This window comes from Tasmannia lanceolata, unplaced genomic scaffold (assembly GCF_043159265.1).
Source record: "Tasmannia lanceolata isolate RefF3 unplaced genomic scaffold, GAP_Taslan_0.1 ptg000013l, whole genome shotgun sequence".
NCBI lineage: Eukaryota > Viridiplantae > Streptophyta > Magnoliopsida > Canellales > Winteraceae > Tasmannia > Tasmannia lanceolata.
This window is the reverse complement of record NW_027518690.1, coordinates 47843080-47864007: the sequence shown is the minus strand read 5'-3', so window position 1 is coordinate 47864007 and position 20928 is coordinate 47843080. Positions and strand designations below refer to the sequence as shown.

The following is a 20928-nucleotide window of genomic DNA, read 5'->3' as shown; positions in this document are numbered from 1 at the left end:
CTTTAAGTAAATTCAACCCACATAAGCTTCCTTTTAGAGGCCTTGGGGGATCCCATTGTCATCTTCTACCTATAAAGATGACTCATTTATCCACCAAGCAGAAACAAGCTAAGTTTTTTTATATCTTGGGGTTTGTCTAGATTCACTTGATTAAAGATGAGAGCTAATTTTTTTTTTATCAGTTATAAGAGCTATTTTTAATGAACCCAAAAGACTTCTCTTCTTTATCAATATATCACCAATTCTCCTTGTCAAACACACGTCCCAATCGCAGTATCTGCACCACAAGACATAAACTAATGCGAGGATGAGAAATTGTTGTTTGAAGTGTATACACTTGATCACAGTGTAGAGCAAATTTGATTATTGTCGGATCATGATCCAACGGTGCAGCCCCTCTAATTGGCACCCAACAGTTGATGTGACAGTGATTATTCTGCCATACACTGAGCATCCTGTGTAAACAATCCTCTAATTAAATATCTTCTCACTTATAACTGAGGTGGGCTGAACCAGAGCTTTATATCGTTGAAGATAATAGTGGTATGAGACCTAAAAGGTTTGTAGACAATTAAGTGAGACAACAGGACTAACCTAACATAAAGATTTTTCATCAAGAGTAGTTGGATATTATAGTCATTTTTTGACAAACTTGATATTAAAGTCAGTTGCCTAACCCAATTTCGTTGTTAGGTATGCTCTGATACAAGTGATCTCAATGTTGCAACACAGGCAATTGTCCAACTGAACTAGGGTTGACTCTCAAGAAGATACAAGAGCATACCCTACAATGCAATCAAATCAGTCGAAGTAATATGCATGTTCTTAGAAACACAAGTAAATAACCAGGACTCCCAACTGTTTTACAAAGGCAATCCCCTCGCTAGGCGAGTCCTAGGAATACCCCTCAGTGCAAGCAAGTGTCGAGGCATCAAATCTGTTTCCAACAAGTTTCTACCTAAATTGACTTCATCTGCAAAATGGATAGAAATAAAAATTAGAAACAGTGTTAGGAACAATAGAGGATCATTTATTACCCTACACTAAGCTTTCCTCGTCCCATTTGCATTCTTTTGCAACAATACTCTTGGATGTGCTATTGTAAAACAATATCAAAATGCATGAAGCTGAATCCAAGATTGCCAAAAGAAACATGGTGCTTGTATAAAGATACTGGCAATTTCACATTGTAAAGCACTGCAAACTTGTAAACCAATGAATCAAAGGATCTTCACTAGTTTGGCATAATCACATCTCATTCAACAAGGAAAAGCAAACCCTTACACATTAGTTATTGTTAAATATACAATGCACGACAGGATTCCAAAATACGATATGCAATTCAGAATTTGTAGAACAAAACCTTCGTATAGAGAATTTGTCAAATGGGCAATGCAATTTAGAATTCCATGCCAAATAGTCCTGCGAATAAAGGAAAATAAAAAAGGGCACCAGGTCCAACATGATGCATGTGATGACTCCGAATGACAGTGCATTTTATATATTCTGGTTTTAATCAGCATGACTTTTCCTGTTTTCCAATGACCGAAATTGTATGGACATTTTGTTGGAAGATGAAGATGTGTTAGCAAAATGATATCAGCAGAGTATGACACCCATAGAGCAAAGAGATGGGCATACAGCATCCACTCATTTTTTGAGGTGCATCAAGTATTTCAAGCCTGTTAGACAGTTTGGCTACATAGGCAGCATCCATATAACAGCATTAATGGAACTGAACTTAAGATGGGTTTTTGGCACTTGGGTGTGTTTGGTTGTACAAAAAGCCAAGATAGTTTAGGGTTTTGCTTTGCATTTGGGTGCCACGTCAGCAAAATCTCTTGTTTGGTTGCCAATGTAGGATTGAAATCCCTCGAGACTACCAGACAAGTTTCGTAGGTAATTATTTCATGTCCGGTGACGTGGCATCCATATCCCCTCCTTACACCTTCCAAGCCAAATTTCTCAATAAGGGTGGAATTTGGGTTGAAGAATGATGCTCTCTCTCTCTCTCTCTCTCTCTCTCTCTCTCTCTCTCTCTCTATATATATATATATATATATATATATATATACACACACACACACACACATACACACACACACACACACATATGAGGAAATGGTTTGTGAGCTGCTCAGATAAGCTTATCTGAGCAGAGCTCACAAACCATAGGGGGGCCACATTTTTTTGGGGATCCAAAGCATTCATTTGGAAGGCCCTTCCATGGATAGAGTATGTACCAAAAATTAGATCAATTGGAGCATTCTAACCCAATCAAAGGTGGAGGGGAAAATTGACAGACATTGTGTGTCAATGTCTATCCATGTTTCTGCCCATTTTTTCCCTCCACAAATGGCAGGGTTAGGATGATCCTATAGGGCTGATTTTTTGTATACACCCTATCCATGGAAGGGCCTTCCAAATGAATGCTTTGGACCCCCCAAAAATGTGGGGCCACATGTGTTTGTGAGCTCCTACTCAGATAAGCTTATTTGAGCAGGTGCTCACAAACCATTTCTTCATATATATATATATATATATATATATATATATATATATATATATATATATATATATATATAGAGAGAGAGAGAGAGAGAGCGGTTCCTACACATATGTGTAGAGAGTTCTCTACACACTAGCTTAAAATACAATGGGGGCCCACATTGTTTGGGTGATCCAAGCCATCCATTTTAAAGGCCCACACATAGATAGGGTGTCTACAAAAAATCAGATCCATAGGGATCATCCCAACCCTACGATTTGTGGAGGTAAAATGGATGTCTTTAAACCTTTACAAATTAGTCCATTTTTTGCCTCCACAGTTCGAATGGTTAGGATGATCCTATGGATCTGATTTTTTGTGGACACCCTATATATGTGAGGGCCTTAAAAATGAATGGTTTGGATCACCCAAATAATGTGGCTCCCACTGTATTTTAAGCTAGTGTGTAGATAACTTATCTACACATGTGTAGGAACCGTTTTCTCATATATATGTGTGTGTGTGTGAGTTAAGTGAAGCTACACATATGTGTAGCTAACTTAGCTACACCGACGGCTTAAAATACAGTGGACCCACATTATTTGGGTGATCCAAACCATTCATTTGATAGGACCTCACATTGATAGGGTGTGCCCAAAAAATCAGCTCCATTGGATGATCTCAACCCTTCAAACTATGGAGGCAAAAATGGACAGATTTGTGAAGGTTTTTACTCGTCCATTTTTGCCTCCACAAATCGTAGGGTTGGGATGATCCTATGGAGCTGATTTTTTGGGCACACCCTATCTATGTGAGGGCCCATCAAATGAATGGCTTGCATCACCCAAACAATGTGGGGCCCACTGTATTTTAAGCCGTCGGTGTAGCTAAGTTAGCTACACGTATGTGTAGCTACATTTGTCTCTCTCTCTCTCTCTCTCTCTCTCTCTCTCTATATATATAGAGAGAGAGAGAGAGAGAGGAAAAGGATTGTACACTTGAGTGTACCTAACCTTAGGTACGCTCGAGTGCCAAATCACATGGGTCCCACATTTTTTGTGGTCATCTAAACCATTCATTTGCAAGGCCCCATCATAGATAGGGTGTGTACCAAAAATCAGCTCCGTTGGATCATCCTAACCCCTCCAAAACTGGAGGGCAAAATGGGCAGATTTATGGACAAACAGTGTCTGTCCATTTTGACCTCCACAAATGGATGGGTTAGGATGATCCTATGGAGCTGATTTTTTGTACTCACCCTATCTATGATGGGGCCTTGCAAATGAATGGTTTAGATGACCACAAAAAATGTGGGACCCATGTGATTTGGCACTCGAGCGTACCTAAGGTTAGGTACACACACACACACACACACACACACACACACACACATATATATATATATATATATATATATATATATATATATATATATATATATATATATATATATATATATAGAGAGAGAGAGAGAGAGGAAAAGGATTCTACGCTCGAGTGTACCGAGCTTATGGTACTCTCGAGTGCCCAATCACATGGGTCCCACAATTTTTGTGGTAATCCAAAGCATTTATTTGCAAGGTCCTATCATAGATAGGGTGTGTACCAAAAATCAGCTCCATTGAATCATCCTAACCCCTTCAAAAGTGGAGGGCAAAAATGGGCAGATTTGTGGACAAACAGTGTCTGTCCATTTTGACCTCCACAAATGGATTGGTAAGGTTTCTCCATTGTGACATGGTGGTAAATTCTAGGTAAATCAAGTGTTTGTCTCCTCCCTATTGACTACTTATACCACTAATCTATAAGGTAACTACCAACAGCCATCAGAGCCCTGGTTTTAAGAAAGAGAAGGATAATAGGTAAAGCATCGTGTGATTTTAGACCCCTTGTAAGTTGAGACAAAAAAGAAGGCCAACATGTAAGACTCACTAGGATACACAAACTGGAAGGCAACGACGGCCATGCCAAAGAGCAGCCGGTGGAGGAAACAGTCAGGTATGATTAAACCGCACTTCGACGCAAACCTGCCCATGTTATTTGCTAAGAATTCTAAATTGTAGTATTTCGGTTTTGGTTTCGGTCGGAAATTTTGATGGAAATTCTATAAAATTACGAAAACAAACGGAAACATATAAAAGGACGGCCCAGTGCACAAGGCTCCCACCATTGCAGGGTCTAGGGAGGACTAGATGTACGCAGCCTTACCCCTGCTTTGCAGAGAGGCTGTTTGCATGACTCAAACCCGTGACCACCAGGTCACAATGGAGCTACTTTATCGTTGCGCCAAGGCTCGCAAATGATAGGCAAATGATAAATTTAAAGATGAAACTGAACAAGCACATATACATACTTGGAAATCATCACATAAGCAAGACAACCATCCATAATAGTTTTAAAACATCGAACACCTAGTGACATGCATTGTGGTGCATGTCTGCTAATTTAGAACATATCAAATTCCACTTGAAATTTATATAAATATTTATACATAATACATGCACCACATCTTGCATGCAATTCATATTAATATAATTATATAATACATCTCTTGGGCTAGGGCTCTTCTGCTTTTCCAATTTGTTTCAGCTTTCGAACTTTGGGAGGGTTGGAGAGTAGTTTGTAATAGTAAGGAAAATGTTGATGTTATTCTTTAGGCCTGGCGCCCTCCCCCTGTTGGGCTCTTAAAGTTAAATTTCAATGGTTCTAGTATGGGTAATCCTAGCCCAGCCGGGATAGGGGGTGTCCTGAGAAACTCTGCTAGAGAGGTCATTAAGGCTTATTCGGGTTCGATTGGGACAGCCGATTCGAGTGAAGCTGAGGTAAGAGCAGTTTATCAAGGCTTTTTGTGTATGGAAATGAATAGGTTGAGCAGTTCCATTGTAGAGGGTGATTCGCTTAATGTCATAAGGTGGCTCAGAGGCTCCTTGGTTCCTCCGTGGAGATTTCTTCGTTTCTTTGATGAGATAAAAGACATATCGGAAGGGCTTTCGATCTTATATCAGCATACGAAAAGATCTGCTAATGATATTGCAGATAAGTTGGCAAAAGATGGAGTTTCTAAGTAGGTTTTAGAGCTTTTTTGATTTTTTACCGCCCTAATTTTATAGCGCAGTGTTGTCTCTGTTTTTCTGGGTTTGTAACTGGTGTCTTTGTACTTGGGGGGGACCTTCTCAGTCTTCCTTTTTTAATAAATTATGTTACCATTCAAAATATATATATATATATATATATATATATATATATATAGATATAATACATACCGATATAATGTACCACTATTACACTAATGATTTTGGTAATTTCGGTTTCAGTTTCGGTGGGGATGGAAATAGAAACATTTTGGTCGTTTCGTTTCAATTTCGGCGGAAATTTAAAACTATGGTAGCAATTACATGTCAACAACACCTTAAACCCAAGTAAAAAGACTCGTTGTACCCTAAAAGCTTCTTATTGCAACAATTTAAGCTGAAATAGAACCATCGCCTTAAGCAAGCCCAAAGTTATTGTATATTTTGTAAGACCTGAAGTGAATAAACAAGAACCCAACTCTATTATCACACATACCTACCTACCATCTGTCCACAAATGCAAGTCAGTTATAACAGTATGCATATCAAATTTCCAGACAAAACACACCATTTTTCAAAAATTACTGCTCTAGTAGTTCCCATATTATCGACACATCCCTTCACAAGCTCCAGGTGCCAAGCAAGTTACATTTACACGATGATTACAGATTTTTGGATGGATTCCATAGCATTCTCCTTGATGCATAGGATTAGGATAATCTTCACTTAGGATTCGTGAAAACCAACGATTTTGCAGTATCTAATGCTTTCTCGCGGCCAAATAGCTTCTCAACAATTGCCAGTGAAAACTCAATGGATGTCCCTGGCCCTCTGCTGGTGATCAGGTTTCCGTCAACCAACACCCTATTCTCAGCCTCACTTGGATCTGAAAGCTTGTTGCACATGGCTGGATATGCTGTAGCTTTCTTCCCCTGTATGGAGCAAGACACATTTTACTGGAAATGCGTAGACAGTGGAAATAACAAGCAGAAAAATGGATCGGAACCATGCTGCAAATCATACCTTAAGTAAACCATTAGGCTCTAGAGCTAGCGCGGGGGATGCACAGATTGCTCCGTAAGGTTTATTGGAATCCCTCTGCTTTTTTAGTAGATTCATCAACTTTTCTGAGCTTGAAAATGCTTGGGCCCCACCAAGGCCACCCTATAAACACACCAGGTAATGATTATGAAAATAAGTAGTAAACCTCCTGCCATAGTCTAAGCACTAGACACGGGACATTTGTAAGCCTGTCAATAAAATGATCAACTCTTCTCTTTTTTTAGGTGTTGCCCTTCTGCATTGTTTAGTGCAACTTACAGGCAAAACAATTAGGTCAAATGGCAGCTTGGCAGCCTCATCAAGAAGCATATCAGCTACTAGTTTGACTTTTCTAGAAGCCAAAATGTCTAATGTATCTTCAACAGATGCCACCACTACATTTGCATTTGCTCTACGCAGAATATCAATTATCATAACTGCTTCCATTTCCTCTGAGCCATTGGCAATCGGTACAAGAATCTGCAGGAAAGTATGACGACAATTTCAAGTGCTCAAGTAAATATTCAAATGATCAAACAGGTAGCAACAAAAGATATCAATAGTCTGTTAGAAATCACGAGGAACAATAGGAATGGAATGTAAAAAACAATGCAAAGAAAAAGACATTAACAATTTTTCAGAACCCAGTCAATCGAAAAATTATAATGGGGCAGATTGTGTCTTGTGGATGGGAGCAAGAATGACGAGAGTAATAAACAAGCAGACACCAGGGAAGAACCTAGACATGATGCTCAAGTTAAGTCCAGATTGATATATGCTAATAATTAATACGCTTAGATCTCCACTCATCGGCTGGACTTCCCCCTCTTCCAGTTCCGTTCCGTACCAACAGTTAGGGCGGTGCAATTCTTCTCCATCTCCCCAGAATCTCTCTATATTTGCCCTATCTCCCCAGCCAATCGATCGTTAATATGAGGGTGGTTAGGAATGAAGGGCGACAAAGACTCTATAGGCTTGAATTTCGTGCCTTACAAGACAGGATTACCCATCTCTTGACCCCGTAGGCAAGGCTTTGAAAGAGAATGGATTGGCAAGTCCTCTTAACTGCGGATACTCTCAGATTCATGTTTGAGCATTGAATCCCCTAAAATGTTTGACATAATGACATCTTAGTGGGAGTTGCATGGTCGAGGGTGGACTAGTTTCTTCCATCAAGATCTGTATTACATATGGAGCCACCTGCCATACAGAGACAAGTTCACGATCTCTGATTCAGCTCTAGAAAATGAGATGGAATGGGAAAATCTACCAGACAGCAGGGAAGCCCTGCCCCCTAGCTGTAGAGACAAGGATATAGAAGAGTCAGAACAACTATGGAAGCTGCTGCCTGATATATGAAATAGGAGTCACATTTACTATACAACGAAATAAAGAAAAAGATAAGCCGGGCCATCTAAACAAATCCACTTTTCTTGACTTATTGGTAAAGGAAAACCAATCACTTGTGGTTGGATTGAATCCCTACTATTGCCATCTAGTTTATATACACATGCTACACTAAAAATTGTTCCAATAGCCAACACAAAAAATAACAGGAATGGGAGTTGAACTAATTTGAACTACCTATAGCAGCATGTCTTCACAAGTGACATTCACTCACTTCCAAAACCATTATCATACGCCTCTGCAGGAATTACATTTGTGGAAAACATGTTTGAGGGAAAATGAACAGCAAGATATTCTGGGGCCATAAAGACTAACTAGATACTGAAAATTGGATTCGAGACGAAAACAGAAATGCATGCAAATGCATAGAAGAACCAGATTCATTGTGCATGTAATGGAACATTAAAAAATCTCAAAAACTGATCCATAACAGTAGATCTGACAAATTGGTTGATGGAACCATGGTTGCATCGAGACTACTTTCAAAGTGAAAATCATAGTTAGGGGAAACAAATCCAAGATAGTTACCCACAAAAATAGAAAACGTGAGGGATGCATGTGAAAATTTGTCAGGGGAACCCAACGGATGAGGAAAATGAGGGAGAACCTCAGGTCATTTCCAATAAACCAGTTAGGGGAAAGCATTTTCTAATGTGTTTCTCACGTGTTTTCCAGGCATTTATGTTGCTGTTCTTGATTCCCGGCTTCCTGCTTCTCAGCTCACTTATGTATCATAAATCGATTTGTGCGTTCATTTTGCAGTTTGCAGTTTAGCAAATTTGGCTGGGAATCAATTTGATTCAGGATTCTCTAATGGTCTTCTTTAGCGATTCGTTTCCCATTTGTACAGTCAAGGTGCAGTGGTTTCATTTTTCCGCTCCCCAGATCATAGGTAAAGAGCAAAAGGACCAATCTGCTCAGATCTGATCAACAGATAATACATAAAATATTATCGAGATAATGACTCAAAAGAGTGCATAAATGCGATAACGAAATGACAAGATAACAGTATTCTTCTCAATAGAGGCCGAAGACAAGAACAATAAAATATAGAAAATCTTGAGTACACAAAACTTCAATCATATCCTCACGAGAACTTATGACATAAATTACAGCTCAGAAAATATGCTTTAAAACTCCAAATCTCACCTGAGGAGTGTTGTTGAATGTCCATTCAACAGAATTTAGCTCAGTCATAGTATAATCACCCCCATGATGAGAACGCATCACCTGAACAGGAAATCAATACATGTCCATTTAGTGAGAAGAAAGTGGAAATCACAGTCTAAAAAAAAGGATGCACTTGATTAAATCACTCTAAAGGCAGAAAAAACATGTGAAGAAAATTATTTCAATATGAAGTGTCATCAATAACAGCCCCATGATTGGCAAATGCAACTTCTAACTATTAGATATTCAGTAGCTATTCAAATAACAGCCTATAGTTAAGATTTTAGGGGACTGAATATCAACAGGCATACTAGCTTACTGGCACTGTTACGTGGATTCTTCTCAATGGGCGAAGAATCCGTGTCGGATGCCTCTCGGATTCCAATACTTCAAGATTCCCTGAGACACTCTAGATCTCTTTTCTAGGTCTCTTTTATCCGTTGTTTCTAAATACTTCTACCACAACTTTACAATTAGCATATGTTTTGAGTTTTACCCATCCTAATATTAAGTTTCTTAAATGGAAATAAAAGATTATATCTACTTAACCTATTAAAATATTCAATATATTACTTTATTATTATGTAAAAAAATAAAATGTGAGAATTGATTAAAATATTTCGGCGAATTCACAAATCGTTCTTTTTGAGTTTTGCCGAATCCGACACTCGATACCCATGTAGCATTCCAACACCCGTATCCGTACTTGGCAGAACATGGATTGTGATCATCTTGGCAACGGCATTCTCAGACCTTTTCGCGGTTGCTCTAGAGAAGGAAGCATTTGTCAAGGATTGCTTTCAGTGGGAGTAGGGGCGGGTGTCATGGAAGATTAAATTTAGGAGGAACTTCTTTGAGCGAAAAATCGAAAGTATTGCACGATTGATGAATTTGCTGGATTCGTGCTACATAAAAAATTTGGTAATGACATTTGAAATTCGCCTCGGGAATTTACTGTCAAATCTTTCTAGTTTCAACTTGTCCGTAACCAATCTTCTTCTCAGCTTGCCAGAGTGTGGGGCATTCTAGCACCTCATAGAGTCTACATGTTCGGGTGGAAAATCGTCCAAGATAAAAAAAAATGAAAAAAAACAGACGATGGATCATCTGCATAATAGCAAGATGTTAACTATAGATCATTGCGCTCTATGCGTGAGGGCAGGTAAGATGGTGGATCACATTTTCCTTCACACAAGTTGGACAGAGAGATAAAGAGTCATCCTAAGGAGATTCGGTGTGTCGTGGGTGTTCCTGGCCTGAATATCGGATTTGCTTGCCTCTTGGTCTTTCGACCCTTGGAGTAGGGTAGGATCCCTTGGAGAGTGGTGATCCTAGATACGATCAGGGTGATTAAGAAGAAAAGAAATGATAGGGTATGCAGAGACCTTATAAAAAGCCTGAGCTACTTGTGCACGAACAATGTAAATACATAACAGCCAAGAGAAAGAGAGAGAAAGGAAATAGAGAATCGTGATCAAGGAAAAAGATCAAGATTGAGGAGAGTGATCAAGATCAATAAAAGATATCAAGATCAATAAAAGCGATCAAGATCAAGATTGAGATAAAGATCAAGATGAGGGATCAAGATTAAGAAGAGTGATCAAGATCAAGAAAAGAGAAGTAAGATGGGGGTAAAAAGGAGAGCAGTTTACCAACCCATCCGGGAAGGATGAGAAAAGTGTTGGAAGAAAAGAGAATAAGATGATAAAGAAGGAAAGAAAGAAAGATGAGAGAAAAGAAGAAAGTGAAAGAAGATTTTAGGGATAGAAAACTAGCCTAATATTTAGAATCACACTTCAAAAGACATTACATCCTCACAAGAGAGAGAGAGAGAGAGGGACTTCAAATCTATATTCATTCCATTGCATAGCATTCAAGAAAAGTGTTCTAAAGCTACATATTTATGAGAAAAGAAACAGAACTAGAAAGTTCTAAAACCCTAAACAAGAAACTCACTTTTGGACTAAAATACCCTCCAATAACTTAATGACTTACAATTTCTGTAATACATGTGTGGCCGTGTGAGGCCTTATATAAAACACTCGTGAACTTAAGTGATTTTGATGGAAAAAGACCATGGTCTCCCCCTTATAACTTAAAGGACATAAAAACACATAAAAGACACTTTAAAATTAAAATATGGGCCCTAGGATGGTCCCCATCAGTGAAAGTCATCTCGCTCACTGATGCTCAGGTAAGAATTCTTCCCCCTTTCAGATTCACCTCGAGCTTTGACTCATGGAGATGTTGGAGAGAGGTACATTTTATAGGGGAGATGAAGGAGACTCCTTTGTAAGATTGGCACCACCCAAGACTCGAACTCTACTCAAGCTAGTAATTAATAACCATCACATACCAAATGGAGCCAACGTGAGTGGTGTCGAAGGAGGCTCCTACCCCTCGTTGGTCGCCACCTGAACAAGGGTTCTTGAAGCTCAACTTCGATGGATCAAGCCTAAGTAATCCAAGGCCTTCCAGTGCAGGAGTCCTTAGGGATGACACAGGTCAAACCATATGAGCCTTCTATGGTCCCATTGGGATCACAGATTCCAATAAGACTGAACTGAGAGTAGTCCTACAAGGTATAAGGCATACTGAGGCGATAGACTTAATTAGGTTGATTGTGGAGGGAGACTCGCTTAATGTTATTAGATGGATGGACGGTAGCCAACCCCATCCCTAGAGATTTGATGCCATGGCTGACGAGATTTAGGAGCAAGTTGCAGAGTTCAAAGTTCAGTTTCAACCTATGATTTGTGGACATAGACACGAGTGTCGCGTGTAGACACGGACACGAAGTGTCGGACACTGCAAACTCCCAAAATTTAGAAACGGGGACACGGTTAAAATAGAAAATGCATATGATCATAATTTGTGGACACGGATTCATGTGCAGAGTTTTGACACGGATACGAGGTATCCGACATGACAACCCCTAAGAATCTAGAAATAGTGTCACACTCGTACACATATATACATACAAAGTTAATCACACTTATAGCAGTACATTCCAAAGAGTCTAAAGGAGTGTCGACACATGTGGACACGGGTGTCGTGTCGGACACGACACTTCCGACACGACACGGGTGTCAGCAATAAATTCAAAGTGTCGGCCAAATCATAGGTTTCAACACATCAAGAGATCGGTGAATAACAATGTGAATGGACCTGCAAGATCGGGAGTTAGTAAAGCGGTCTTAGAGAACTTTGACTTCCTACGCCCTAAGGGTCGATGTTTTATTTTCCTTTTATTCTTAGTATGTTCTTCTTTTATGTTCCTGACCACCTCGGTCTCGGGGCTTTCCCTTTATTTTAATAAAAAAAATCGCTATTAAAAAAAACCTACCAACGGTGGGGACCAAACGAAGGACGTAAATTTACTCACCCTTTGTATGTGCCACATGCACAATTGGCAACACTCAAGGCAGCCCACTAGATCAATCATTAATGTACTCTATAACCTAAAGCATGCCACATGAACGATGCATCAAACAGACTTTAGTGGACCCATGTGGAATGTGTGGTTGTGATGGCAGTCAGATAGAGGCACCCTCTCTGTCTTTCTCATTCACTCTATTAACAACAGATTGATAGAGGCATGCAAAGAATCAACGGCTTGGAGAGATCATCAATGATTTTTTTTACATCACCCATGATCAAGCGGCTTTGATTGTATGAAAAGATTTTTTCCCCATAAAATGACAAAAAACAAAATATTTTTCCTTCACGGAAAGGAAGATCAATAATACCTCGTGATAATTCACAAGATCTCCAAAATACACACTACAATTCTTCATTTTACTAGTAGATGCTATGTGCTAAGCACATGAGAGAGAGAGAGAGAGAGAGAGAGAGAGAGAGAGAGAGATACCTAGCCCATTTCTAATTACCAACTCTAAGGCGGGTATGCGACTTACCCTATTTTGGGGTAAATGATGGGCTAGGGAGGAAGCTACTTACAACCAAGGTTTTAAATTTTAGACTGAAATTTTGGATTTCGGTGAGGACCGAAACCGAAACATTCCGAAACCAAAATTTCAGAAATTTCAGCGAAATTTTTGCTGAAATATTAGTTTTTTATTCCTTTACCAAATTTCAGCCGAAATTACCAAAATTTCAGTAATTTCAGGATTTTGGAAATTACCAACATTTCGTGAGCCTTTACCAAATTTTGGCCGAAATTTTGGGATTTTGGCTACAATTTCGGTTTCGGTTAACCCCAAAATTACCTCCAAAACTGAAATTTAAAACCTTGCTTACAAGTTAAAACCAAGGGCTCAAATTTCGGTTTCAGTCCCTACCGAAACCCGTTTTTTTTTTAAAAAAAATTTCGATCATTTCGGCCGAAATTTTTAATGACCCAATTTCGGCCGAAATACGAAATTTCAAAATTTCAGTCCCAAATTTCAGATTTCGGCCAAAATTTAAAACCATGCTTACAACTTCCAGAGGGGTAAGTCGCACAAGTTACAGTCACTGAAACAACCGCCACTTTTATGTGTGAGGTAAATAAATGTTTTACCCCATATTTACCCCCATTGGAACATACACAAATTTATGTTTTTCAATACCTATTGATGTAGACCACGAAGGGACGGTTCTTATTGCTGCAAGCATTTCATTTATTGCTGAAGTGGCCATTTCCATTTTTGCCTTCGTCCTTTTCCTTAACTAATCTCCCGTTGTAATGATAGGTGACACTAGTTCGAGCACTAATGTACCCATTGCATGGTAGGAATTTTGTTGTGTGTTAATGTGACTAATGTGAATCTTAGGTACTGTTGGGCATGGTTTTAAATTTCGGTTGAAACATGTCGTTCAGGATGAAATCTAGAAACGGAGACACGGCTTAGGAACCAAAATAAATGGTTTAGATCATCCAAATATATATGGAAGCCACATTAATTTCTGGAAATATATGCTACCATATAAAATCTCATGTAATACATTGATGGACATATTTTTAACCCGGAATTTATTGATAAGGAAAGTAGTTGCAACTTAAAAGAGGACATAGAACCTTGTCTCTAACCCCAACAAGACACAAGAAAAGGAAAAAATAAAAACCCCTTTAGAAAAAAAAACATGCAACATTTATTTTGCGTGAATATTATGAATAAATAATTGGTTATCATTCAAAAAAAAATATGAATAAATAATTGATTACATCTAATAGCTCCTCTAATGTTCTTGGAAATAGTATCTCAATCCCAAAAACCTGCATTAGTGTTGGTATCACAAGACCTCCCCTGAAAATGTGAGTAATAAAAGAATTCATAGTAGATAATATATTCATTATTTCTATCATGATACAGTAAATGTGCCAAGGGGATCTGTTTTTTTACTTTGATGATGTTGGCAAGGACAAAACTATCGGATTCAATCCAGATTTTATTAATACCTAAAACAACACAGTATCAAATGACATCTCTCATAGCTCTAGCTTCTCCCAACATGTGCAGATTCACATCATAGAAATGAGAGAAAGCAAACCTTAACCTATTGTTATTATCCCAACGAAATTGAGGTACCCTATTGTTATTATCCCAATGAAATTGACGTGATCACGCTACCCTTAGCATGGGCAAAATACCCTTATTATTCCAGCACCCACATCCTAACTCTCACGGATTACCGCAAACCTTACCCTACAGTTATTATCCCAACGAAATTGAGGTGGTCATGCTACCCTTAGCATGGGCAAAATACCCTTATTACTCCAACACCCACATTCTAATTCTCACGGATTACCCTTAGCTAGAGATATAAGAGATGGTATCTGTGTTGTTTTAGGTATTGATTAAATCTGAATTGAATCTGATAGTCTTGTCCTTGCCGACATCATCGAAGTAAAAAACAGATCCCCTTGGCACATTTACTGTAATATGATATAAATAAGGAATATATTATCTACTACGAATTCTTTTATTACTCACATTTTCAAGGGAGGTATTCTGATACCAATACCAATTTAGTTTCTTGGGATTGAGATACTCTCCCCAAGAACACTAAAGGAGCTGTTAGATGCAACCAATTATTTATTCATATTTTTTTTTTGAACGATAACTAATTATTTATTCATAACATTCAAGCAAAATAAATGTTGGATGTTTTCCTTTCTAAAGGAGTCTATATTTTTTCCTCTTCTTGTGTCTTGTTGGGTTAGAGGCAAGGTTCTATGTCCTCCTCTTGTAAGTTGCAACTATCTTTCCTTATCAATAAAATTTAAGGTGCGCCCCAGGTTCCTAGATAAATTCTGGGTTAAAAAATGGTTACCTCAACTACCAATAGTTTTGGAGCGTTTCAACATGTAACCAGAATCTCTAAAGTTCCCAAAATGCTCCCGCACGCAACCAAGTGACCCTACCCCTTTCTTGTCCAACTTCACCAAGCTCTTTTTTTATAGCAAAGATAACGAATCTACAATCGAGAAAATAGGGGAAAAAAGGAGCAAGACAAGATGTCCCCTCAAGCAAAACTCAAACATAATCCACCATGGCGTATATTATCACGGGAGCAAATCGGAAATCAGCAACACATCACAGTTTGTGACCTGCTTTGCAAGCCTATTCGCATGTTGTTCGTTGATCTTGATTGTTCGGAGATAGATGGCATAATAATGCTACAAAACACTTAGATAATAATGTGGGTCAATCTCCATGAACCCAGCGACCTGCTTAGTGCCCACGATATAGCACACGAAGAGTTGCCCTCGACCTCTTGGCCACCAAATAAACAGACCCTAAAGATGAAAAACCATGTAAGGAGATCCCTGATTTTAGCTTTGTTGGATCTACCAAGCCAATCGGACAAGAGAAAATCTTGATGATTCAGCCTAGTGATTCTGAAAATCCCGACGAAGCCCCATTGGTTATGGGTTGCCCACCGAGCAATTGTCAAAGTTCGGTCGGAAGGAACCATTTGGGGTGAGCCTTTGATTTAGGATGCTTGCTTCAAAGGAGGATTTCCAATTGCAAAGGAAGACATAGATCAATAAGAATGCCTTTAGAGTAAAGGTTGTTTTATGGCCAACGAATGATGCCCATTTTTGTTCCGCTATTCTCTAAACATTCCATCATTCTTTCTTCCCATAGGTTCCATATAAAGGCATAAGCCATGACACCCTAAAGAACTTCCCTGTTGTGGGAAAATGGACCCATCGCTCAATGATGAATAGTGGATTCAATGGAGGACCAGAACACCCAAGCGATGACGAAGCCTCCCACAATTGCTCCCCGTAATTGTGCACATACAAACAACGGATTATGAGGTGGTCGAAAGATTCCTCATCAGCTTTGCATAGGCAACAATGGATAGCAAGGAAAGATTTTCTTCTTTTTCAATCTTTTGCAAGTGTTAATTTTTCTAGTAGCCACCGTCCACACAAAGGCGGTGACTCTATGTGGAGATGGTCTTCAAAAGCTCTTGCGACAGGGAATTGCACCCCACAATGCCCGTAATGAGTTGGAAAAAACTATTCACCGAAGAGATGTCCTTTGGGTCCAAGGCCCAAATACGGACATCCTTCACGCAACAAATAACGTTGAGCAAGTCTCCTTCCCCAATAAGTGAACAAAGAAGATATTGATCCGCAAGCCAAATCCTAATCACTTGCCTAGTTGGAGTGTTTCTCGCCAATCGAACCAGAGAGCAGGCCCAACGATCCTCACTCAGAGCATTGAGAAGCAAGTTTCCACTTCATTAAGCAACAGACTCTTTCTTCCATGAAGCCAATTTTTGTTCCATTCTTTCAATTATAAGGTCCCAAAGGGATGGAGAGAGGATCCCCAATCCCAATGAAAGACCGGCATGAGTAATGGGAAGTTGACTTTTGTGCTGCTAAACACGCTCGCTTTAAGAATCATATGTACCTCTTCCACATTCAGTGTGTCTACCATGCTTAGTCTCTTTGATTCCTTCAAATAATCTGCTTGATCTTTCAGACCATCACTTCTTGTGATGCATCGTTAGACTCTTGTTGGGTGTAGCCCTCCCCCATACTGGTAATTTTGTGATACCATCATTCATATCATACTTGTAGAAATATTATAGATGGCCAATCCACTCCTCGGGCCAAATATTATAGACTTCTAATAAGGTAGATTGGTCAATGCGAGTTCCAAATCAAGAGTTTGGTGATAAGTTTCATATCTTTCTTAAATAAATACTGGAGAATTCAATTGCGAATGATACTCAGACATGGATACCCGAAATGTATCATAAAATGATCGCTTATTAATTTTTACACTACAAGATATTCCGCATTTCATAAGTTCTTATAAGCATTCCGGATTCAGCTAATACTTTTAGGCCATGTTTGGATACCGGCAAGATTTAGATTTGGATTTAGTTGATATTTTGAACTAGATCAGATCCTTAGAATTTCCAAATCAGTTACAACAGTGCAAAAAATTCCGATTTTCAAATCTTTTCTGCGAGACATTATTTGGAAATCAACGTTTGTGGCAACTTCCGTCACCATCGCCGCTCCTTGACGTTGCTTCGGCAGCAGCGAGGCATCCCTCCCTCCCTCACTCTCTCTCTTTCTCTCTCTCTTAAAACATGATCATGAAGATGATTGATGTGTTTTGTATCCAAAACTCAAATCCAAATCAAAATACAAATGCATGAGGTATCCAAACGGGCCCTTATTATCTTCCCTTTGAAATTCAGTGGAAATCCAAGTTCCCATATATATATATATATATAAACCAACATACCATGGGTCCGGCAACTTCGTCCGCTTTGTCTTTGCCATACAATTGCTCAACCAGAGCCAAAGAAAACTCCATTGCAGTGCCTGCGCCTCGACTTGTTACAACTCGCCCATCCTGTTGGACCCTTGACTCGACTACCGTGGCAGCAGTCGACAATTTCTCCATCCAGGAAGGGTGGCACGTCGCCTGTCAAAGCTAAAAAATCTGATAACTGATAACTAAGAAAATAATAAAAACAAAGGAAATGTAAATAAATCTATAATCTATGCAACATCACAAAAGCTAAACAAAATTAAATCAATTTAACGAAATCATACCCGCAATCCGTTCAGTAAACCCCACGATCCGAGCACAGCTGCAGGAGCCGCACAAATCGCACTGTAAAGCCGGCCTTCGGCAACATGCTTCTTCGTCATACCTTCCAGAACTCCGCAATCCCTCAGGGTAGTTGAACCTGGCATTCCTCCCTGCAAAAATAAACTAAACAAATTTTTTTTTTAAAAAAAAAAAAACTCCTCACTAAAAAAAAACTTTGTTACATGCCTAGATGAGTCCCACTAGAGTGGAATAAATTAGTTTGGATTTAGAAAATATCAGATCTGATCATTGGATTACTTGGATGATGGATTAGACAGGAAGGGTAGATTAAGCAACTCATTAGTTTCTTTGTGATTCAATGAAGAAAATTATGCCCAAAATTGTGTCTATGCACATGAAGGGGGGACAGGTGAAAAGGCCGATCTCCCTCTAAGAAGATCAATCAAGTTGAGAACTGATTTGTGTTTGTAAAAACCCTAATCCAAAAAATCGAACAAAAGGAAACTAGGTAAATAAAGAAGTAATCTCAGGAGATAGAGATTACAGGAAGAGAGATGAGATCGAAGGTAGTTTCAGCACAGTCGGAAATTAGGGCATCGGCTACCAGTTTCAGTCCCCAACTGGCTTCGATCCGAAGCTCCTTCTCCACGGATGCGACTGTCACGTCGGCTCCGGCTCGTCTGAGGACATCGATGATGATTACGGCCTCCATCGGCTCCGTACCGTTGGCGATCGGAACCAAAACCTGACATTATTTTATTTTTTATCAGTTCAGAACCAGAAGAATCGAGGTTAAAAAGCGAAGGAAATGGATAGAAGGGATTACCTTTTGAGAAGCAGAGGCCATTGTCGTGAGTGTGGAAGAAAATGTTAGTGAAGAGAGTATTGGTGTTCTTCGGGGTAACCTTATAAATGGGAAGAGTTTGGAATATGATGGAAGGTGGGTTAGATGACGTATGGCCATTTGCCCGCTTCACTCGGCGCGCGTTACTGTAGTCATGGCAGCGGTTAGAGTCTTATAGAGTTGGGAAATGGGAAATGGGAAATGGGAAATGGGAAATGGGAAATGATATACTCTCCACCTTTCTTAATAGACACAGCCCCGGCTAGTGTAAAAGAGCAGCAAAGACATACAGCAGCAAAGACATACAATTCCTATCGCAAGGATGAACAATCCATAAGACCCAAGAAGAGGGAGTCCACCAAAGCATAAATGTCCAAATGCGGCTATAAGTGGAGGAAACACCGGGCAGGGGCAGACCTTCAAACCTCTGATATTACAAACGGATGTAGATAGATCCCGAGGAATCCTCATACGAGATAGAGCCCAGATAGGGCGGGATTTCCTGAGGCAAAACTATGGGCCATTTACAACAACAATCCTTTTTATAGAGGAAATCAGCAGCTCTGTTAGCTTCCCTCCATGTATGGGAATTTTTCAAGAGGATACTGATCTAAGAAGAATAAGGACATTATCTAGAGTGTTGAGTTTCCTCCAGGGGCATCTGATTTCACCTTTGATAATCTGAGCAGCAAGCAAAGAATTTGTGTCAACCCAAATATTCTGAACACGAGTACCAAATGCCATACTTAGCCCATGAGCAATGGCATCGAGCTCAAGGTCAGTAATATTTTGAATCTTAGCATCTAAGGAGTACATGAGGATCGAAGTGCCTGATGAATCACGGATAAGCCCACCTAAAGATGCTTTGTCAAGCATCAAAATTTAACTTATGAGAGTTACAGTCTGAGGGTTCCCATTTGCATTACTTTCGCTGAATATCCTGGAATTGATAAGAAAGTCCAAGGTTTTTAGAAATTTCTATATTTCTGTCTTAAGGGGAATCTTGGAGCTTGAGGAAAATCATTTTTTCCTTTAACAATGGATAGAATGTGCCTGAGAATGGATTGCTTGTGTTGCTCTTTGTGATCAAATACCCTCTTGTTTCTTTCCATCCAAATGCAGTAAATCGAAGCCGAAAAAGCAATCTTCATGGCTATGGTAGATTGGCCTTTTCCCCTGAACTTTGATCTAATCCAAGATTCTTCAGCTATAAGAGAGTCAAGAGGTTTTCTCCTATAATTGAATCTCCCAAGAATGAATCTCCATATCCAGGAGGGAAAAGAGCAACGGAAAAAGATGTGATCAATAGATTCCGTGCTTTGCTTGCAGATGAGACATCTAGAGTTTATGGATTTAAGAGAAGACGGCCCATAGTACTCAACTTATAGTCCTATTCTCATGTTCATATACCATAAATACGATTTAATGGGCTGTCCCAAGTTAAAAAAGGGGGAGGACATGTCACTTCACATAAAGTTGTCCAATATGGTCACGTATTGGGCGTTGATATTTGATCCAAGGGTGGAGAAGATCTCCTCACAATCCTTGGATCAAATATCAAGGGGTGGCTACTCCTCATACTGGCATGTACGCGAAGACAATATATAACTTCTCCTCGTAATTGTACTCATCTCGGATTCTATCCCATGTATATGTTTTATCATGGGATTTGCTAGGGACCATTGCAGGAGGCATTGCATGAGAGAGCACCTACGTCAGATGAATTAAATGAATAAGCCAAAATCTGTTGAAAATTGAGCCTATGCGGCTAATTTCTCATGCTACAGACAGCCGCGAAATGACTTCTGTGATGCTCCCTAGCAAATCCCTACTATGAGAAGTTGTATGACACATACCTGCCTATTGGGGTCA

General features: G+C 39.4%; 1 protein-coding gene across 1 annotated transcript; it reads right to left on the bottom strand.

Annotated features, from left to right (window-relative positions):
• Positions 1-6018: 6018 nt before the first annotated feature.
• On the bottom strand, positions 6019-19253 carry DJ1B (Class I glutamine amidotransferase-like superfamily protein). The gene is made up of 8 exons (XM_077395024.1): positions 19039-19253; positions 18757-18957; positions 18212-18361; positions 17898-18080; positions 9157-9237; positions 6880-7080; positions 6583-6723; positions 6019-6491 (listed from the first exon to the last, which is right to left on the bottom strand). The coding sequence occupies exons 1-8, from the start codon at positions 19174-19176 to the stop codon at positions 6282-6284; spliced, it is 1305 nt and encodes a 434-aa protein (XP_077251139.1). The 5' UTR covers positions 19177-19253; the 3' UTR covers positions 6019-6281.
• Positions 19254-20928: the final 1675 nt, after the last annotated feature.

Bases quoted from the DNA above. Each gene is read 5' to 3' on its own strand.
- DJ1B (XM_077395024.1), bottom strand. From the start codon at position 19,176: ATGGCCATACGTCATCTAACCCACCTTCCATCATATTCCAAACTCTTC. The intron at 9,238-17,897 runs GTATGTTGGTTT...TTTCCTGTTCAG, and splicing joins ACGAAGTTGCCGGACCCATG to GTGATGCGTTCTCATCATGG. The intron at 7,081-9,156 runs GTGAGATTTGGA...ACTTTCCTGCAG, and splicing joins CATTCAACAACACTCCTCAG to ATTCTTGTACCGATTGCCAA.